The 20314-nt window shown below is 43.8% G+C and overlaps 1 protein-coding gene across 2 annotated transcripts in view; it reads left to right on the top strand.

The window, feature by feature from the left end:
• Positions 1-20314, top strand: part of rusc1 (RUN and SH3 domain containing 1) — a 65234-nt gene that overhangs the window by 9951 nt on the left and 34969 nt on the right. Inside the window, exons 2-3 of one of the 2 annotated variants that reach the window (XM_061881675.1) lie at positions 158-3258; positions 17766-18491. In XM_061881675.1, coding sequence (XP_061737659.1) covers positions 252-3258; positions 17766-18491 — 3733 coding nt within the window. In that variant the 5' untranslated portion in view covers positions 158-251. The remainder of the gene's footprint in view (positions 1-157; positions 3259-17765; positions 18492-20314) is intronic. The other variant, XM_061881676.1, reaches the window with a different exon arrangement.

Here is a 20314-nt window from a genome sequence, read left to right as displayed (position 1 = left end):
TTTAATTATATTTTGGTATTTTGTCCATTTTTATGTTTCCTTCCATGAAACCCTAATTTAAAAAAAAGTATACAATGTATTGCGATAATGTCCTAAAACTGCATTTATGACATCGAATCTATGTATATAATCAATGTTGTCTCTTTTGTTGTTTCAGGTTCTAGGCGTTCAGTCCAAGATGTGATCATCAGCTCAGTTTCTATAGCAACCCGATATCAGAGTTTCATAGTTTCTAAAAACTCATTTCCACAATGCAGTCCTCCGGTTGCTCCTCTCAGCCTGCCAAGCCACGGCGTTTTGATGTCAGCAGGCGGCCCGCTGCTTTAGCTGCACCAAGGTCTCGTGGTCTTCAGAAGGAGGATAAAAACATGAATACCATCTCTTCACCCTCTCCTCGACGGGTGACCAGAGCTCCCGTCGCTCTCCCCAGAACCAGGCCGGCGGTGCAGCCTCGAGCACCAATGAGCCAAAGCAGATTTGGGACTCAAAAAGCTTGCGCTGCCACCTCCAAACCAGCTAAACCCAAACCCAAGAGCGTCCGTGCGTCTGTGGCAACCAAGATCGCTCCAAATCTTCCACCGCCTCCCGCAGTTCTCCCCCTCGACCCCAACTGCAACGAGCCCAGCCTGCCATGTCTCTGCTGCGACGGGCGCTCGCCGCAGGACAACAACAGCATGTTCAACCATAACCACAACAACAACAACACCGTTTCTCTCAGGCATCAACTGCAGCTTCCTCCGCCGCCTCCGGCCGTCGCAGCTTTGAGGCAAGAAAGGGCGGGGACTAAGGAGTTGCCCCATCAGGTGGAGGCCCCCAAACTGGAGCCTGCTCCCCAACCTGCCGCCGCGGATGAAAATAAATCAGACATGGACGATAAGAAAGATGTCAAATCAGAAGAAGAGGACGATGAAAGCAGCAGCGGTGACATCGACATTGATGACGAGGATGACGGTGATTGCGATGACGACGACGACGATGATACCCTGGTGCCCTCATGCTGTGACTGCCCGCCATCTCTCTTGGAGTTCTCGCTCTCCTCTTCTACCTCGTCCTCCTCTACTTCTATTAGCTCCTGCTCCGATCTGGAGTCTGACTGTGCAGAACAATACACCCCCCAAAACCAACCAGTCAAGGTCTTGTCTCCTGAATGTCAGCCGCCCGCCCGGTCACTCCCCGCCTTACCTCTTGGCCGTGGCCCCTACTCTTTTACGTCACACACCCCCATTTCATCCCCAGATGAGGGCTACCCCTCCGCCCTGGACACTCCTTCTCCAGACTACTTGGGAGTTAAGGGCGATCCCGAAGTCACCAAGCTGGGTTTGCTCGACTTCCTAGAATCGGTCGGAGAGTTTGGGAAAATGGAACGCTTCAGCCAGGTGATCCAAGTGGCTCGCTGGGATTTAGAGGGTGAGCAGAACTGGGATGTCTTACGGGATCGGTTGGATCACCTGGATCGCTTGGAGAAGGTCAACAGGGAGGTAAAAGTGGCCTACATCTCTAGGCTACATGAGAAGGGATTGGATCTTGGAGATCTCGAAGAACGGGATCTCTCCGATTTGATGGATGAAATGGGCAACATTGACATCGGCTGGAAGTTGTACAAAACCCGAGGAGGGTTCATGGGAGACTCTCAGGAGTTCTCTGATGCAGGGGTTGACCTTACCGCTCCATCGGACTGCGATGATCCTCTCGCTCCGGACTCCCTCAGCCCTTCCCCTGCTGACCCGCCACCCCGACCTCCGAAACCTCCGGCACGTCACGCCAGTGTCAACTCCGACCTCCACACCTACATCAATATCAGCCGGGAGACCACCTCCATGGCCGTTACCACCTCTCCTACCTTGACCACCTTCTCCCCCAACTCTTCCTCTCCCACATTTACCACCTTTCGTTGCGAGAAATCCTTGCCTTTGTCGCCACCGTCCATCCCGCCCCTCCCTCTCTCCAAACCAGTCCCTTACCTTACTCTTTACACCACTTCCTCCCCGTCAATACCCACCCCGACTCCTCCCATTCCCCCACCCCGAAGGCGACACCTAGCTAGGAAGGAGGCGCAGCGCCTTGCTGCCCTTCAAGCCGAACAAGAAAAGACCCCCCTGTCCTTACCGCCTCCTACTACCCGCCCTCCTCCTTTGCCTCCTCCGCCCATTATCTCCTCCTCTCTGCCTCCTCCAAGTGTTCCTCCACCTGCCCTGCCTCCTCCACCTTCCTTCCATGCTCTGGATGTGGAGATCCGAAAGCTCCTGATGCTTGCAGGGTTGACCCAGGCCGAACTCCTCAAACTGAGCCCGGAGCTCGGCGACTGCGTTGGGTCATTAGAGGAAGAGGTCGGCGGAGAGCCAGTTGAGTTCAGGCTAAGAGAAGAATATGCCGAAGATGGATGGACCAGCAAAAGTAAACTGGCGAGGACTCAAGAGTCAGTTTTTCCAGAGGAAGTAAAGATGGAAGCCCAGAGAACCACCTCATTCTCTGGCATGGCACAAAGAAGGAAGAAGAACAGTATTCTGACATCAGACACTTACTACAGCACCATCTTCAATAATATGCAAGAAACTAAAGCTAATAATTTTGAGTCTGGTCAAAATGCAGGCAAGGGACTCACTTCACCTGCCCCTCCTCCTCCACCTCGCCCACTGCCCCCAGTACCCCCAAGTGTGCCATCCCTCAAAGTCAGCACTCTCCAGGCTAACTCTGCACAGCCTGAGCGCTTTGATTGGCTCATAGCATTCACCCCCGATGCAGGCGCACCGCCACAGCCCCCCGAAATTAAGAAACCTCAGGTAGAGACGGCAAAAAAGAGCCCCACAGCACCGAAGGTCACTAGCTTCAAAGAGCTGCGCTACCGCAACAAGAACGCCGCCCCTGCAACTAGGTTTATCATCGAGCCGGACCCCGACCCCACGGTCATCACCCCTGACCCCGACATACTGTACAACCTGAAGTGGAGGCGGGAGAAGGAGGGCAGCGGGGGTAGTCAGTGGGAGTACACCTCGCAAGCTCAGGCCCTGCTCATGCAGCCACCTCCGGCCCTCACCTCTATGGCGGCGCTGAAGGAAATGCTCCAGAGGGCCGACAAGGAAAGCGGTAAAAGAAGCGACAAAACGGGCGCTTCGGTCAGCGACAGCAGCCTATGGACGATGAGCAGGGAGTGGGAGCGGGAAGATATGAAGAGGGAGGAGAAAGAACGGCGGGAAGAAGACGAGGCGGATGTTCGAGGACAAGCCGACGGAGGGAGGACTCTTGAATCAAGAACCACTGGTGAGAAGCCATTTTATGATGCTATTTTCAAGTATGTGTTAACAATGGTGGGGGACAAGGTAGGGCTATAATGATCTGATATGTGGACCACCTACACCATACCCGTCAACCTTCTCGATTTTTCTGGGAAACTCACGTATTCCGGCAGCCTCCTGTTCTCGTACATTTCTCATATTTTAACTTTGATTACTCTACGGCAGGAGTGCCCATTACGTCGATCGCGAGCTACCAGTCAAGCGCGGGGGGTGTGTCAGTCGATCTCCAGCCAGGCTTTTAAAAAAAATAGACCTAAAAATTAGTGATCATCAATCTTCACCAAGACGTCACTTAAATGACATTCACGGTACCGGAGGGTCTTGTGAGATGACGCTGGCTGCTGCAAGATCATTATTATGAAAAAATGACAGAGAGGAAGGCGAGAAACACTTTTTATTTCAACAGACTCTCGCGCCGTACCTTCCGTCAAAACTCTAAAGGCCGACTGCACATTTCCTATCTTCACAATAAAAGCCCTGCTTCATGCTGCCTGCGCTAACTAAATACAGAGTCTCGGAAAACTGGCGTGCACAAGCGATCCCTCAGAAAGCTGGCGTGCACATCACTTGTGCACGCCAGTTTTTCGAGACTCTTATTTTGTTAGCGCAGGCAGCATGAAGCAGGGCTTTTATTGTGAAGATAGAAAATGTGCAGTCGGCCTTTAGAGTTTTGACGGAAGGGACGGCGCCAAAGTCTGTTGAAATAAAAAGTGTTTCTCGCCTTCCTCTCTGTCATTTTTTCATAATAATGAACTGGCAGCAGCCAGCGTCATCTCACAAGACCCTCGGGTGCCGTGAATGTCAATCAAGCAAGCTACGGAATTTGCCGCCAATGTTTTTCTTGTAAAGTGTATGGAAGCTGGATGAATTAGATGCCAAAAACCAACCACTTTCATGTGGTATTGTACAGAAAGGACAACTTTTTTTCTCCTCCATTTGAAAATGTGGGCGTTATCATCATTACGGTCTGATTCCAATCAATGCAAGTCATCAGAATCAGGTAATACACCAACTTATATTCTTGTCTTTGTGAAAGAAAGACATCTATATGTGTTACACATGCTTGTATTATCATTAAACACATTTAACTTGTTTACAAAAATGTCTCTTTCATGAATAAATAAATATAAATGATATATATAAATGAGGTAGATCCCCTCGAGTTGGTCAATTGAAAAGTAGCTCGCCTGCAGAAAAAGTGTGGGCACCCCTGCTCTACGGGTATACAGCCGGAGAAGCTTAGCTTTCGGTCCGCTCGGCAACACTTGGTTTACACTCAAACACTCCAGAAATACAACACTAGGCTTACCTCGGGGGTATTCGTCCTAAAATTCTAAAACTAATATTCTCAATGGTTTGTCTAATGTTACTAAGCCAAAGAGGAAATTGCGATAACAGTCCTAAATCAATTACTTATACCCAAAATAAATTCTCATGACAAGGTTGTCTACAAATTGAGCTACTAACAAAACACTCTTAATTGATCATGCTTAACAATTACAAGAACTGTGTGGATAAGACCTGGGCAAATTAAGGTCCGGGGGCTCCATGCGGCCCGTTAAATTTTTCAACCTGGCCCTTCGGACATTCCCAAATAATTTTTTTAGATCTTTAAGACGGAAAGAGTAGCTGCTATTAGGATGTGCAGGGATGTTTTCTAATGACCTTAAGTGTTGAACTATAAGTATTTAAATTGTTGGAATCTGCGCTTTTGCATGATATACTAGTGAGGGGACGGCGTGGCGCAGTTGGGAGAGTGGCCGTGCCAGCAACCTGAGGGTTCCTGTTTCAATCCCCACCTTCCACCAACATCGTCACATCCATTGTGTCCTTTAGCAAGTCACGTCACCCTTGCTCCTGATGGGTCGTGGTTAGGGCCTTGCATGGCAGCTCCCGCCATCAGTGTGTGAATGTGTGTGTGAATGGGTGAATGTGGAAATAGTGTCAAAGCGCTTTGAGTACCTTGAAGGTAGAAACGCGCTATACAAGCATAACACCATTTACTATGGTAATCTAATTAGTTACTATGGTAATTTAAGTCACAGCAGCTCAGACAATCACCAAGCAGTGTGGGTGGGGATCGTTTCCACAGTGAAATGCGGGTGTCAGAGACAGATGCGGACAGTGATTTTTACAAGAAAGTTGTAAAGCTTAGTGATGTATCAGATACATCCGATTGTAGGTGGGTTTTTATTTTAACTTTTGCGTTGACGGAGATAGATGTATTTTTAAATCCTAGGCATGTTTTAAAACAGTTAAGTGTTGGGCGTACGTAGACCTTGAAGCTTGGAATGTAACTAGCAACAATAACACCCTTCTTATCTCAAATGTCCCAGGCTTAGAAGGAGAATAGATATGGAAATTCGCACTGGAGGAGGAGGGGGAGAGGAGGAGCAGGGGGGCGAGTGAGAGAGGGTAAAAGGCAAAACTTCGGTAGTATTAGCAGATCAACTAGGGCGATGAGAATCGAATGTGTCATGCATAGATTTGGTCTCCCAAAGCTTTGGATTAAAATATATCCAAATAAGATACTCTGTCTGGGATTCATTTATAACCAGCTTATGTGTCATCGAAAGAACTTGGGAGTTACCAGTAGCTTAAATTCTTCCCAGGGAATTTAAGCTACTGGTCACTAGTCTACGTACGCCCAACACTTAGCTGTTTTAAAATATGACTAGGATTTAAAAATATATCTATCTCCGTCAGCATTCATATTTTGCTGTTTCTTGCATTTTTGTGGTGTTTTGTCGCACGATTGTAAAGTATGTGGCTGGAGAGGGGGTGTGACGTTCATATGTTGGCAATATTCAGTGTTTTATCGTTCATAGTTAATACTGTAAATCCTTCCATCCATCCATTTTGGGGTCGCGGGGGTCCCACATTCTTTATTTTCATGTGCATTCTGGGTGTCTCATTCCGTAAAAAAGGTTTAAATTCCATGCTGTTTTTTAAGGTGGTCTGTCATAATGTTTTTAACATTCAATCAGACATTATTGTGAGGTTTTGTATTAGTGTTCCTAAAAATAGATATACCGGCCCCCAGAGACATTTGATTTCTCAAAATGTGGCCCCCCGAGGCAAAATAATTGCGCAGGCCTGGTGAAGATGCTCCTCGGATTGGAGGTTGTACAAACCAAAACTAGACATTGCTTGCACATTTACTTGTGACGAATAGGTTAAAGTGTTGTTATTTTGTGTTATTATTTTTCACTTAAGGCAATTTGTTGACATGGTTATCTGCCATGTGTGCCTTTTTTCATTCGGATTCTTCATTTGTATATGTATACTTTTAGCTAAGGGAGCATCTGCTCTAAATTGACAACGAGAAGAGCTTTATCAATCAATCAATCAATGTTTACTTATATAGCCCTAAATCACTAGTGTCTCAAAGGGCTGCACAAACCACTACGACATCCTCGGTAGGCCCACATAAGGGCAAGGAAAACTCACACCCAGTGGGACGTCGGTGACAATGATGACTATGAGAACCTTGGAGAGGAGGAAAGCAATGGATGTCGAGCGGGTCTAACATGATACTGTGAAAGTTCAATCCATAATGGATCCAACACAGTCGCGAGAGTCCAGTCCAAAGCGGATCCAACACAGCAGCGAGAGTCCCGTTCACAGCGGAGCCAGCAGGAAACCATCCCAAGCGGAGGCGGATCAGCAGCGCACAGATGTCCCCAGCCGATACACAGGCAAGCAGTACATGGCCACCGGATCGGACCGGACCCCTTCCACAAGGGAGAGTGGGACATAGAAGAAAAAGAAAAGAAACGGCAGATCAACTGGTCTAAAAAGGGAGTCTATTTAAAGGCTAGAGTATACAAATGAGTTTTAAGGTGAGACTTAAATGCTTCTATTGAGGTGGCATCTCAAACTGTTACCGGGAGGGCATTCCAGAGTACTGGAGCCCGAGAACGAAACCTCATCTTCCAAAAGTAAAGAATCCTTTAAAAAATCCTGAATTCAGGCGGCGATCCGAACCTCCAGAAAAAACGAATCACTTGTTCCTTATCCTTCGTGTGACATTTCCTGAACGTTTTAATCGAAATAACTGTTTTAACTACCGGCAGCTAACAATCAACTACAAAAAAAATTATTGGTACTATCTTGGTTAATACTACCTTTTGTTTTGCGACTTACTGTGCACTGGACCAGCACTGCGTACCGAATTCGGTACTATTATATAGGGGTGTAACGGTTCACAAAAATTTCGGTTCGGTACGTACCTCGGTTCAGAGGTCACGGTTCGGTTTGTTTTCGGTACAGTAAGAAGACAACAAAATATACATTTTTTGGTTATTTATTTACCAAATTTGCAAAATCTTCCACCAATTTTGTTTTCTTAGTGGAATATTTGATGTGAATGGGAACCTTGGATGGGTCAATAATTCATAATAACATTGATTGTGATTCAGTATTTTGTTTTGAGCAATGACAGTTTGAAAGAGAAAAAAAACAGCTTTGTTTTATTAGTCAACATTGCAACTTTTTCTAAATTACATTTAGCCTTTAAGCTTTTTTATTTCACTTTTATGTTTTTGTTTATTTTGATAGTATTTTTAGAATGTGCCGTGGGCTTTTAAAACATTAGCTGTGGGCCGCAAATGGATTCCGGAGCACACTTTTGACACCCTTGCTATAAATAATAAAAAATAAAATCTGATAAATCTATGGGTAAAAAGCAGAGCCTGGTGACGCAAGCGCGTTTATCATAACTCTCTCGCTCTCTTTGTCTCTGCCCCCTCCCTCACGAATGCTGCTGCGCATGCAATTTGTTTTGTTTTTAACCCCCTTCTTAACCCCGAACGTACATTGAAAATACAAGCAAACCAAACTTAAAATGCCGGACATTTGAGGCATTTAACAAACTCCACCCGGACAGCCCCACAAAAGAGAACGTATGGTCAGTCTATCTTAGCCCGGTCGCTGCTAGTATGCCTTGTGTTGTGCCTGGGTGTGCATTGTTTACATAACGTGCGGTACGCTACTTAATATGTCCATGGGGAAACTCGTTCGGTACACCTCCGAACCAAACCGAAACCCCCGTACTGAAACAGTTCAATACAAATACACGTACCGTTACACACCTACTGTTATACACATAAAAAAATACTGGGTTATTTTGATAATCCAATTTATGAGTTGCTAGTGTTGGGTTTGATTTTGGAGTTATTTTTGTGAATAGCGATCCATTTTTGGGGTTACAAAGGTATTATTTTAACTACATTGGGTGGTATAGCTCGGTTGGTAGAGCGGCCGAGCCAGCAACTTAAGGGTTGCAGGTTCGAATCCCGCTTCCAACATCCTAGTCACTGCCATTGTGTCCTTGGGCAAGACACTTTACACTTTAGTGTTGGGTTTGACTTTGGAGTTATTTTTGTGAATAGCAATCCAGTTTTGGGGTTACAAAGGTATTATTTTAACTACATTGGGTGGTATAGCTCGGTTGGTAGAGCGGCCGAGCCAGCAACTTAAGGGTTGCAGGTTCGAATCCCGCTTCCGCCATCCTAGTCACTGCCATTGTGTCCTTGGGCAAGACACTTTACCCACCTGCTCCCAGTGCCACCCACACTGGTTTAAATGTAAAAATTAGATATTGGGTTTCACTATGCCACCCGAACGCCTCCCTAGGGAGGTGTTAAGGGCACGTCCAACCGGTAGGAGGCCACGGGGAAGACCCAGGACACGTTGGGAAGTCTATGTCTCCCGGCTGGCCTGGGAACGCCTCGGGATCCCCCGGGAAGAGCTAGACGAAGTGGCCGGGGAGAGGGAAGTCTGGGTTTCCCTGCTTAGGCTGTTGCCCCCGCGACCCGACCTCGGATAAGCGGAAGATGATGGATGGATGGATGGTTTCACTATGTAAAGCGCTTTGAGTCACTAGAGAAAAAGCGCTATATAAATATAATTCACTTCACTACATTTCTGGGTTTTTCAACAAGTCACACATTTTTGGGTGAAAGGCTTTTTTTTAATCAAAAAGTTACTTTTTTGTTGAAGGGAATTTTATTACGACAAACATAGAAATTATAATGTTTTTTTTTTTACAATTACATGTTGCGGTTAATAGTATTCTATCTTTATTTGTCGTTATTTATACCTTCTGAATAAATGATGTGACGATGCTCATCAGTCACTCGTTGATGTTAATTTTCAATCCTTACAGATGAAAAAATAAATCAAAATCAAATTAAAGGATGTTATTTATGTGGTTTGCTCATTTTTCTCGACTGGTGCACTAAAATCATGTGGTTTATTTTTATAATTTTTTTTTTACATATGTAGCCTCATCTACAAAGATACAAAGAATTGCTATTGCGACATCTGGTGGAAACATTTAGAACAGCAGTTTCTTCCATTTAAAAATTTCGGCTCAATTTTATACTTCGCAAACTCATCCCGCGAGCCGGGTAAAACCTGTTCAGGCCTGCGGGCCGTACGTTTGACACCCCTGGCTTAGGACATAACAAAACGTTATAATTGTTCACCCCTTTGTGGTGTAAGCGTTAATGTTCTCTCAAGCAGCCCCTTTTTAGTAATGAGAAGAACATGGTGACCAAGACTTGATGAGTTGTCGACGTAGACAGCTTGTCAACACAACTGGGGAACACTTTAAGTGGATTTAACTGTATTAAAAATATTATAAAGGAATAGTTATACTTTTTTTTTTTTTCCACTGATAAAATGCTAATGATGCTAAGTCAGCATTGCAAGAATCCATTTTTGAGAGTCTATTAACTTACTTAGTAGGGCTGGCTCTATTTATTATTTATACCACAATGCGGTACAGTTACGATTTGAAATAGAAGAAAAAAACAAAGCAGATGAAAGGGTAGATTATTTTTAATGGACAACATGCAGTAGAGCGAACACGGGACAAGATGGAAGATGAGCCTGATTCAGAAAAAAATGATAGTTTAACGATTAGTGACTCCACAATGTAAGAGGTAACCGTGTGAGATATGAAGATAAAAGTCATTATGAGGAGAATATTGGACACGTTCCAGACAGTTTTCCAAGTCCCTGGTTATTAAAGTGTGATGTCATCACTGCCGTGCTTAATTATTCATTGCCTCTCTTTCGAAAGTCCTCAGAGCTTCTTTTCGCTTTCGCCGACTCACTTACCTCTTTTTCCCCGTCGCAATATATATCCTGGCACATCTAAATTGCTCTTAGTGATCTTAAAGCCCCGCCACCTTTGGGAGGTCTAAACGGTGTTTTTCCTCGTTCTGTCTACCCTGCCCCCCCTTTCCCAAGAGTGGCTCACAAATAGCTCCGATCAGGTTTCATAACTCATGTGCTGCTGTTGGAACTGAAGACAAACTAGCGCTGACCAAAATAAATCTTTGTTTATTTCAAACTACGTGTCTCCCTAACACAGGGGTAAGGAACCTATGGCTCTAGAGCCAGATGTGGCTCTTTTGATGACTGCATCTGGCTCTCAGATAAATCTTAGGTGACATTGCTTAACGCGATAATTATGAATAATTCCGCTGGAATTCACAGTGCTAAAAATAACGTTCAAAATATAAAACATTCTCATGCATTTAAATCCATCCGTTTTCTACCGCACCTGTTCAAGAAGTCGCATTAATGGTAAGAAGTATTTTATGTCAGCTTGCTGCGTGGTCGTTCTCCCAGGAAGACAGACGGACCACTCGGGACATGGCATTTAGGTAAAAACATGACTTCATTTAAACTAAAAAAAATACAAACAAAAATCGCTCACAGCGGAGGCACAACTTGGGCTAAGGAAGAAAGCTAACGCATAAACAGACTATGAACATAAATAGAAAAAAACTTACTTGGCATGAAGCATGAAACTATGGTAAGGCATGAAACAAGTCAGCACAGAGCAAGAAAAGATCACATTGACGCCAGGGCGACTGACTGGCAAAGACAAGCTTAAATACTTCTGATTAGTGCTCGGGAAGCAGGTGAGCGGGCATTTTGTCCAGCAGAGACAGGTGGACAAAATGAGTAACCAATTAAACCAGACAAGGGAGTGGAAAAAAACAGGAACTTAAAGAGTCCAAAGGACAAACAGCACATGCCCAAACAAAAACATGATCAACAGACATGATATTTGATTTATTATTGGTTAGCTTTAGAATAACAATGTTATTAAAAAATGATAAAAGACTTATTATACTCTAAAAATGTTGGTCTTACTTAAAAATGCACGCATTTAGTTGTATTCAGTGTTAAACAATATTATATGGCTCTCACGGAAATACATTTAGAAATATTTGGCTTTCATGGCTCTCTCAGCCGAAAAGGTTCCCGACCCCTGCCCTAACACAATAAGTGAAGTGAATTATTCTTATATAGCGCTTTTCTCTAGTGACTCAAAGCGCTTTACATAGTGAAACCCATTATCTAAGTTACATTTAAACCAGTGTGGGTGGCACTGGGAGCAGGTGGGTAAAGTGTCTTGCCCAAGGACACAACGGCAGTGACTAGGATGGCGGAAGCGGGAATCGAACCTGCAACCCTCAAGTTGCTGGCACGGCCACTCTACCAACCGAGCTATGCCGACCCACAATAAACAATGAGTTATTCACAGTTACAAGCTTATTATCCCATATGTGTATATATATATATATATATATATATATATTACAGTGGCAATTATCAAACCTTTGTTCTGCCATTTGCGATCTCCGAATCCGGGAACATATCCTTCACGGATTTGTTGTAGACATCCGCAAATGAGAACGGGATGTTGCTTCCATCTATCAGCATAGCCATCTTTGTCTCAGCGTAAGTTACACCATCGGGTCTCCATTTTGCGAGGTGGCCCATAATACTGATTGATTGATTGATTGATACTTTTATTAGTAGATTGCACAGTTCAGTCCATATTCCGTACAATTGACCACTAAATGGTAACACCAGAATAAGTTTTTCAACTTCTTTAAGTCGGGGTCCACGTTAATCAATTCATGGTACAAATATATACTATCAACATAATACAGTCTTCACACAAGTTAATCATCATAGTATGTACATTGAATTATTTACATTATTTACAATCCGGGGGGTGGGATGAGGAGCTTTGGTTGATATCAGTACTTCAGTCATCAACAATTGGGGTACCAGGAGGTGCAAGCACCTCCAAAACCCTCAAATCTAGACTCCAAACATCCCAGAATAAGCTAGTCCGGTTACTTTTAGACCTCCAACCCAGATCACACCTCAATCCAACCCACTTGTTCAAAGTGGGCTGGCTCAGGGTGGAGGACAGAGTTAAACAACTTGCACTGAGCCTGGTCTATAAAATCCGCTACATCTCCTTGATACCGAAGTACTTGTCAAACTACTTCCGCCATAACCACAACACCAGGGGGAGCTCCACAAACCACGTTAAACCCAGATTCCGATCTAACAAAGGTCTTAACTCATTCTTTCTATGCCACATCAATGTTGTGAACGATGCTCCGCTGCGGATGCTTTGTGCTTCGCTGACCGTTCATGAAAATCCGGGAGGGTTGGCAAGTATGTATTCTATTCTATGTACAGTAGACGGCAGTATTTTCCTGTTTAAGAGGGTCACAACATCGCTGAGTCAGGTTCTCATGGAATTTCGGGAGAAAATTTGTCCCGGGAGGTTTTCGGGAGAGGCGCCGAATTTCGGGAGTCTCTCGGAAAATCCGGGAGGGTTGGCAAGTATGCTATACCTTTATCTTTAATTTAAAAAAATAAATCATATTCATTTAACTTAAGTTCATATTTTGTCCTTATTATCCCAATTTCTACATTTGTAAACTATTTTGGTACAGTCGTCCTCAAGATAATGAGTGAAATGGTGGTATTATTAAACTTCTAACTTATTTGTATTTCTTCTTACCAGACTAAACACATTTTTGTTAACTATTTGAGCTATTATGCCTATAAATAGCTTTTTAGAAGGAAGTCTAACATCCAAAGCCCCAAGTAAAGCATTTACGGTGTATGTACACCTTTAAGAGTGGTAGGGGCGGGGCTTATAACTTCCAATCACAAGCAAGAAGTGTTAAAAAACAGGAAGTGTTGTTCATTGTAACCCTAAACCGGAGTCCAAACGAGCTACTTTCAGCCTCTTTTCTTTCTCTTAAAACCACAAGTAAGTCTGCAGAAATTGTGCCGCTCTTCACCCAGGTTCTGTAGACTGGTAATTTATATATTTTTATAAGTTACAAACTTATAAAACCATCCGAGTGACTACTGACTCGGCGTGTCAACAACTAGAAAAAGGACGAAATAAACGCAAGCAAATCAAAGAGGACGAGAAGGTAATGATATAAATCTTTATATGTCATTAAATTGTGTAAATTAACAAAGTAGGTTCGTTCTGGGGTTTGTTGACGTTCATTCGCCAATTATAGGCTTCAAAGTGAAACCGGAAGCTGTTGAGTCACTTTAAATGACAAGTTGATGACGTCATTTCCTGTCGCGCCAATAAAATGGTACAGCATGTTAAAAATTATAAGTGAAATAAAAAATATTTCCATACAGACATGTTTTATGAAAACGGTTTTAGCGATACTAGTATATTTTGTGATAAATAATAAGAAAGTTGCAGATTTTTAAAACCGGTGAAGATGCACAAATTTCTGGGGAACTTTGTGAATTATATTTATATAGCGCTTTTCTCAAGTGACTCAAAGCGCTTTACATAGTGACACCTAATATCTAAGTTACATTTAAAGCAGTGTGGGTGGCACTGGGAGCAGGTGGGTAAAGTGTCTTGCCCAAGGACACAACGGCAGTAACTAGGATGGCACAAGCGGGAATCGAACCTGCAACTCTAAAGTTGCTGGCACAGCCGCTCTACCAACCGAGCTATGCCGCCCCATCTTCAATGCAAAGTCAAAAGGCTCAGGATTTTAAGTGTGACCTTTTTGTTAAAAATGTCATTGCTATCTTTTTATTTACCCCATTTTAAGAATGCCGGTATCATTGGAAAGCTTGCTAAACAAATAAACAGTTACCGTATTTTTCGCACTATTAAGGCGCACCTAAAAACCTCAAATTTTCTCAAAAGCAGACAGTGCGCCTTATAATCCGGTGCGCCTTATATATGGACCAATATTGAGCCGCAGTATCAATCAATCAATCAATCAATCAATCAATCAATGTTTACTTATATAGCCCTAAATCACTAGTGTCTCAAAGGGCTGCACAAACCACTACGACATCCTCGGTAGGCCCACATAAGGGCAAGGAAAACTCACACCCAGTGGGACATCGGTGACAATGATGACTATGAGAACCTTGGAGAGGAGGAAAGCAATGGATGTCGAGCGGGTCTAACATGATACTGTGAAAGTTCAATCCATAATGGATCTAACACAGTCGCGAGAGTCCAGTCCAAAGCGGATCCAACACAGCAGCGAGAGTCCCGTTCACAGCGGAGCCAGCAGGAAACCATCCCAAGCGCAGGCGGATCAGCAGCGCAGAGATGTCCCCAGCCGATACACAGGCGAGCAGTACATGGCCACCGGATCGGACCGGACCCCCTCCACAAGGGAGAGTGGGACATAGAAGAAAAAGAAAAGAAACGGCAGATCAACTGGTCTAAAAAGGGAGTCTATTTAAAGGCTAGAGTATACAGATGAGTTTTAAGGTGAGACTTAAATGCTTCTACTGAGGTGGCATCTCGAACTGTTACCGGGAGGGCATTCCAGAGTACTGGAGCCCGAACGGAAAACGCTCTATAGCCCGCAGACTTTTTTTGGGCTTTGGGAATCACTGATAAGCCGGAGTACTTTGAAGGCAGATTTCTTGCCGGGACATATGGTACAATACAATCGGCAAGATAGGATGGAGCTAGACCGTGTAGTATTTTATACGTAAGTAGTAAAACCTTAAAGTCACATCTTAAGTGCACAGGAAGCCAGTGCAGGTGAGCCAGTACAGGTATATATGTATGTATATATGTATATAAAGGTATATACAGTACAGGCGTAATGTGATCAAACTTTCTTGTTCTTGTCAAAAGTCTAGCAGCCGCATTTTATACCAACTGTAATCTTTTAATGCTAGACATGGGGAGACCCGAAAATAATACGTTACAGTAGTCGGTAAAAAATGAATGGATGGAGGGAGGTCTCGCAAAACACATATTAAATGTACCGTAAGAGTTTTTGTTCAAATAAAGCCAATAATGCCATTTTTTTGTGGTCCCTTTTAATTAGAAAAGTATCGAAATAGTACCGAAAAGTATCGAAATACATTTTGGTACTGGTACGAAAATATTGGTATCGGGATAACACTAATACACGCATATGCTGAACTGAGAGTTTTGGAACTCTTCACCCTAGCCAACGTTTGCGAAAGTGTGTGTTTTTAAGGACAAAAGTATGCGTTTGCGTGTTGACAAACACAGAGATAAGTATGCGTTTATTAGGTGTTCGTGTTTGTGTGGACATGGCCTTAGACCTTGGGCGTGAGTAGTTTGTCCAATCCAAAAATGTGCGTATTTTGAGAAAACTAGGACACGTGGTTTACCTCATGAGTATCGGTGTATGGTGGTGATGAAAACAAGGCAAACGCCACTCATGATGGCACGATCGAACGTGAAACACTCTAAGACCATCGCGGAGATCCAGCAAAAGGCGAATACACTCATACCAACTCAAAATGAAATGTTTTTCATAAATTAATTGACCTCCATACAACAATGAATGCTGCGATGTGGTAGCGACTTGTCCAGGATGTAAACCGCCTTTCGTCCGATTGTAGCCGAGCTAGGCACCAGCGCCCCCTGCCACCCCAAAGGGAATAAGCGGTAGAAAATGGATGGATGGACAACAATGAATGGGTTGTAACTGTTTATATCAGGGGTCCCTAAAGTTTTTGACCGGGGGGGCCGCATTGGGTTAAAATAATTTGGCCGGGGGCCGGGCTGTTTATATATATATATATATATATATATATATATTATATACATATGTATATATATATATATATATATATATATATATATATATATATATATATATATATATATATATATATATATATTATATACAGTGGGGCAAAAAAGTATTTAGTCAGCCAGCGATTGTGCAAGTTCTCCCACTTAAAATGATGACAGAGGTCTGTCATTTTCATCATAGGTACACTTCAACTGTGAGAGACAGAATGTGGGAAACAAAATCCAGGAATTCACTTTGTAAGAATTTTAAAGACTTTATTTGTAAATTATGGTGGAAAATAAGTATTTAGTCAACCATTCAAAGCTCTCACTGATGGAAGGAGGTTTTGGCTCAAAATCTCACGATACATGGCCCCATTCATTCTTTCCTTAACACGGATCAATTGTCCTGTCCCCTTAGCTGAAAAACGGCCCCAAATCATGATGTTTCCACCCCCATGCTTCACAGTAGGTGTAGTGTTCTTGGGATGCAACTCAGTATTCTTCTTCCTCCAAACACGACGAGTTGAGTTTATACCAAAATGGATACATGGATGATACAGCAGAGGATTGGGAGAATGTCATGTGGTCAGATGAAACCAAAATAGAACTTTTTGGTATAAACTCAACTGGTCGTGTTTGGAGGAAGAAGAATACTGAGTTGCATCCCAAGAACACCACACCTACTGTGTAGCATGGGGGTGGAAACATCATGCTTTAGGGCTGTTTTTCTGCTAAGGGGACAGAACGATTGATCCGTGTTAAGGAAAGAATGAATGGGGCCATGTATCGTGAGATTTTGAGCCAAAACCTCCTTCCATCAGTGAGAGCTTTGAATGGTAGACCAATTACTTATTTTCCACCATAACTTACAAATAAATTCTTTAAAATTCCTACAGTTTGAATTCTTGGATTTTTTTGTCACATTCTATCTCTCACTGTTGAAATGTACCTATGATGAAAATGACAGACCTCTGTCATGATTTTAAGTGGGAGAACTTGCACAATCGGTGGCTGACTAAATACTTTTTTGCCCCACTGTATTTATATATATGTGTGTGTGTGTGTGTGTGTGTGTGTGTGTGTGTGTGTGTGTGTGTGTGTGTGTATATATGTATATGTGTGTTTATATATATGATATCACGTAATCGATTAAAAAATGCATTTTTAGACAATGTGATTTGCCTGAGCCGCTAGGAGACTCTGAGAGCAACAAGCACCAAGCGGTAGAAAATGGATTAGAAAGGACATATTTAAAAAAAATAAAAACATATATAATTTTTTTTAACTTGGGACTTCCTGCAGGCCAGATCTCGAACGCCGGCGGGCCGGATCTGGCCCGCGAGCCGTAGTTTGGGGACCCCTGATTGACGTGATGTATTGCTTCAGTGTTGTGTGTTTATATGCTGAAGAATGTAATTGTTTTCTCTCAACAGACACTAACATTCTCTGCATTTCTCTCTCCTTCCCATTTATTTGCCACATTTTCGACGTGTCTTCTATCCAATCCCATTCTGTCGTCTCCATCCTTTGACCACCCCCGTCGCCTGCACCTTTCCAATAATCAGTTTCCTCCCCCCCGCTGTCCCTAACCCAGCCCCCCCAGCCCTACTTCCTGCACACTGCTCCTTCCAACGCTCACCCAGGTCGCTTCCATATCAATGCCCGACCAAACGCTCATGCGGGCAGAGAGTCTTTAGACTCGCGGCGGGCCCAAGCTGACTTTGACTTAGATTCTGCGTTCAGCAACGACTCAAGGGCCGGTTTTGACGCTCAATACCGTGAATTTGAGCAAAACGCAGCAGCATTCTATTTGACTGACTACAGCATCCGTGACAGTTGGGATTCTCCGACTAATTCGGACTCCCTCTACCGCAGTGACAAGGCGGGCTTTGCAGTCCCGAATGCCGCACCGGGCTGCACCACGCCGTATAGGAACGTAGACGTCATGATGACTTATTCATGCAAGCCAAAGAAGCAAACAGACCATAGCACTAACCAGTTCAGGACCTCCAAAGAGCTTCCCCCTCTGCCCACCTACTACCTGCACCGCTCCAAGAACTGCCCACTGCATGGGGGCTCCCCTCCCCGACTCTCCCCCGTTGGAGCCCTCTCCCCTCCTCAGCGCTCGGGGGCAGGCTCCGACCTCAGCTCGCCACTTTTCCCCCGCTCGCACACACTCCCCGCCCTTGTCGCCCCCCTTTACTACCCTCACCTTTACCCCCCTATTCCCCCCTGTGCTCCCCCGCGGCCCCCAAAACTCTACCAGGCTTCACAGCAGCCTCGCCTGGCCAGTAAGATCTCTATTTCTCTTCTTCTTCACTTTGTCTGGCTTTCTCTTTTATTGCTTTGTCTTGATTTCTTACATCCTGTAAGAAAGAATATTAATGTATTTCATCTGGCACATACAGTCGTGGTCAAAAGTTTACATACACTTGTAAAGAACATAATGTCATGGCTGTATTGACTTTCCAATAATTTCTACAACTCTTTTTTTTTTTTTGTGATAGAGTGATTGGAGCACATAATTGTTGGTCCAAAAAAAAAATCATGAAGTTTGGTTCTTCTCTGAATTTATTATGGGTCTACTGAAAATGTGAGCAAATCTGCTGGGTCAAAAGTATACATACAGCAATGTTAATATTTGCTTCCATGTCCCTTGGCAAGTTTCACTGCAATAAGGCGCTTTTGGTAGCCATCCACAATCAATCAATCAATCAATCAATCAATGTTTATTTATATAGCCCCAAATCACAAATGTCTCAAAGGACTGCACAAACCATTACGACTACAACATCCTCGGAAGAACCCATAAAAGGGCAAGGAAAACTCACACCCAGTGGGAAGGGAGAATTCACATCCAGTGGGACGCCAGTGACAATGCTGACTATGAGAAACCTTGGAGAGGACCTCAGATGTGGGCAACCCCCCCCCCCCCCTCTAGGGGACCGAAAGCAATGGATGTCGAGCGGGTCTAACATGATACTGTGAAAGTTCAATCCATAGTGGCTCCAACACAGCCGCGAGAGTTCAGTTCAAGCGGATCCAAGACAGCAGCGAGAGTTCCGTCCACAGGAAACCATCTCAAGCGGATCAGCAGCGTAGAGATGTCCCCAACCGATACAGGCGAGCGGTCCATCCTGGGTCCCGACGAGCGGTCCATCCTGGGTCTCGACTCTGGACAGCCAGTACTTCATCCATGGTCATCGGACCGGACCCCCTCCTGTGAAGCCTGTATCTGCTTGAATTTCTGACCACTCCTCTTGACTAAATTGTGCAGTTCAGCTAAATGTGTTGGTTTTCTGTCATGGACTTGTTTCTTCAGCATTGTCCACACGTTTAAGTCAGGACTTTGGGAAGGCCTTTCTAAAATCTTAATTCTAGCCTGATTTAGCCATTTCTTTACCACTTTTGATATATGTTTGGGGTCATTGTCCTGTTGAACACCCAACTGCGCCCAAGACCCAACCTCCGGGTCGATGATTTTAGGTTGTCCTGAAGAATTTGGAGGTAATCCTCCTTTTTCACTGTCCCATTTACTCTCTGTAAAGCACCTGTTGCATTGGCAGCAAAACAGGCCCAGAGCATGTTTCTGGGATCAAAGGCCTTACCTTTTCTCCTCCAACATGCTGAGTATTTTGGCCAAACAGCTCAATTTTAGTTTCATCTGACCACAGAACCTTCCTCCAGAAGGTCTTATTTTGTCCATGTCATGTCCCAAAGTCCTGACTTAAACCTGTGGACAATGCTGAAGAAACTAGTCCATGTCAGAAAACCAACAAATTTAGCTGAACTGCACCAATTTTGTCAAGAAGAATGGTCAAAAATTCAACCAGAAGCTTGTGGATGGCTACCAAAAGCACCAAGGGACACGTAAACAAATACTAACATTGCTGTATGTATATTTTTGGCCAAGCAGATTTGGTCACATTTTCTGTAAACCCATAATAAATTCATAAAAGAACCAGACTTCCTTATTTTTTTTGTGACCAACAAGTATGTGCTCCAATCACTCTATCACAAAAAAATAAAAGTTGTAGAAACTATTGGAAATTCAAGACAGCCATGACATTATGTTCTTTACAACTTTTTACCACGACTGTACTTTTTATAGCTG

Source organism: Nerophis ophidion, linkage group LG21 (assembly GCF_033978795.1).
Source record: "Nerophis ophidion isolate RoL-2023_Sa linkage group LG21, RoL_Noph_v1.0, whole genome shotgun sequence".
Classification (NCBI taxonomy): Eukaryota; Metazoa; Chordata; class Actinopteri; order Syngnathiformes; family Syngnathidae; genus Nerophis; species Nerophis ophidion.
This window is presented reverse-complemented; position numbering and strand designations above follow the sequence as displayed.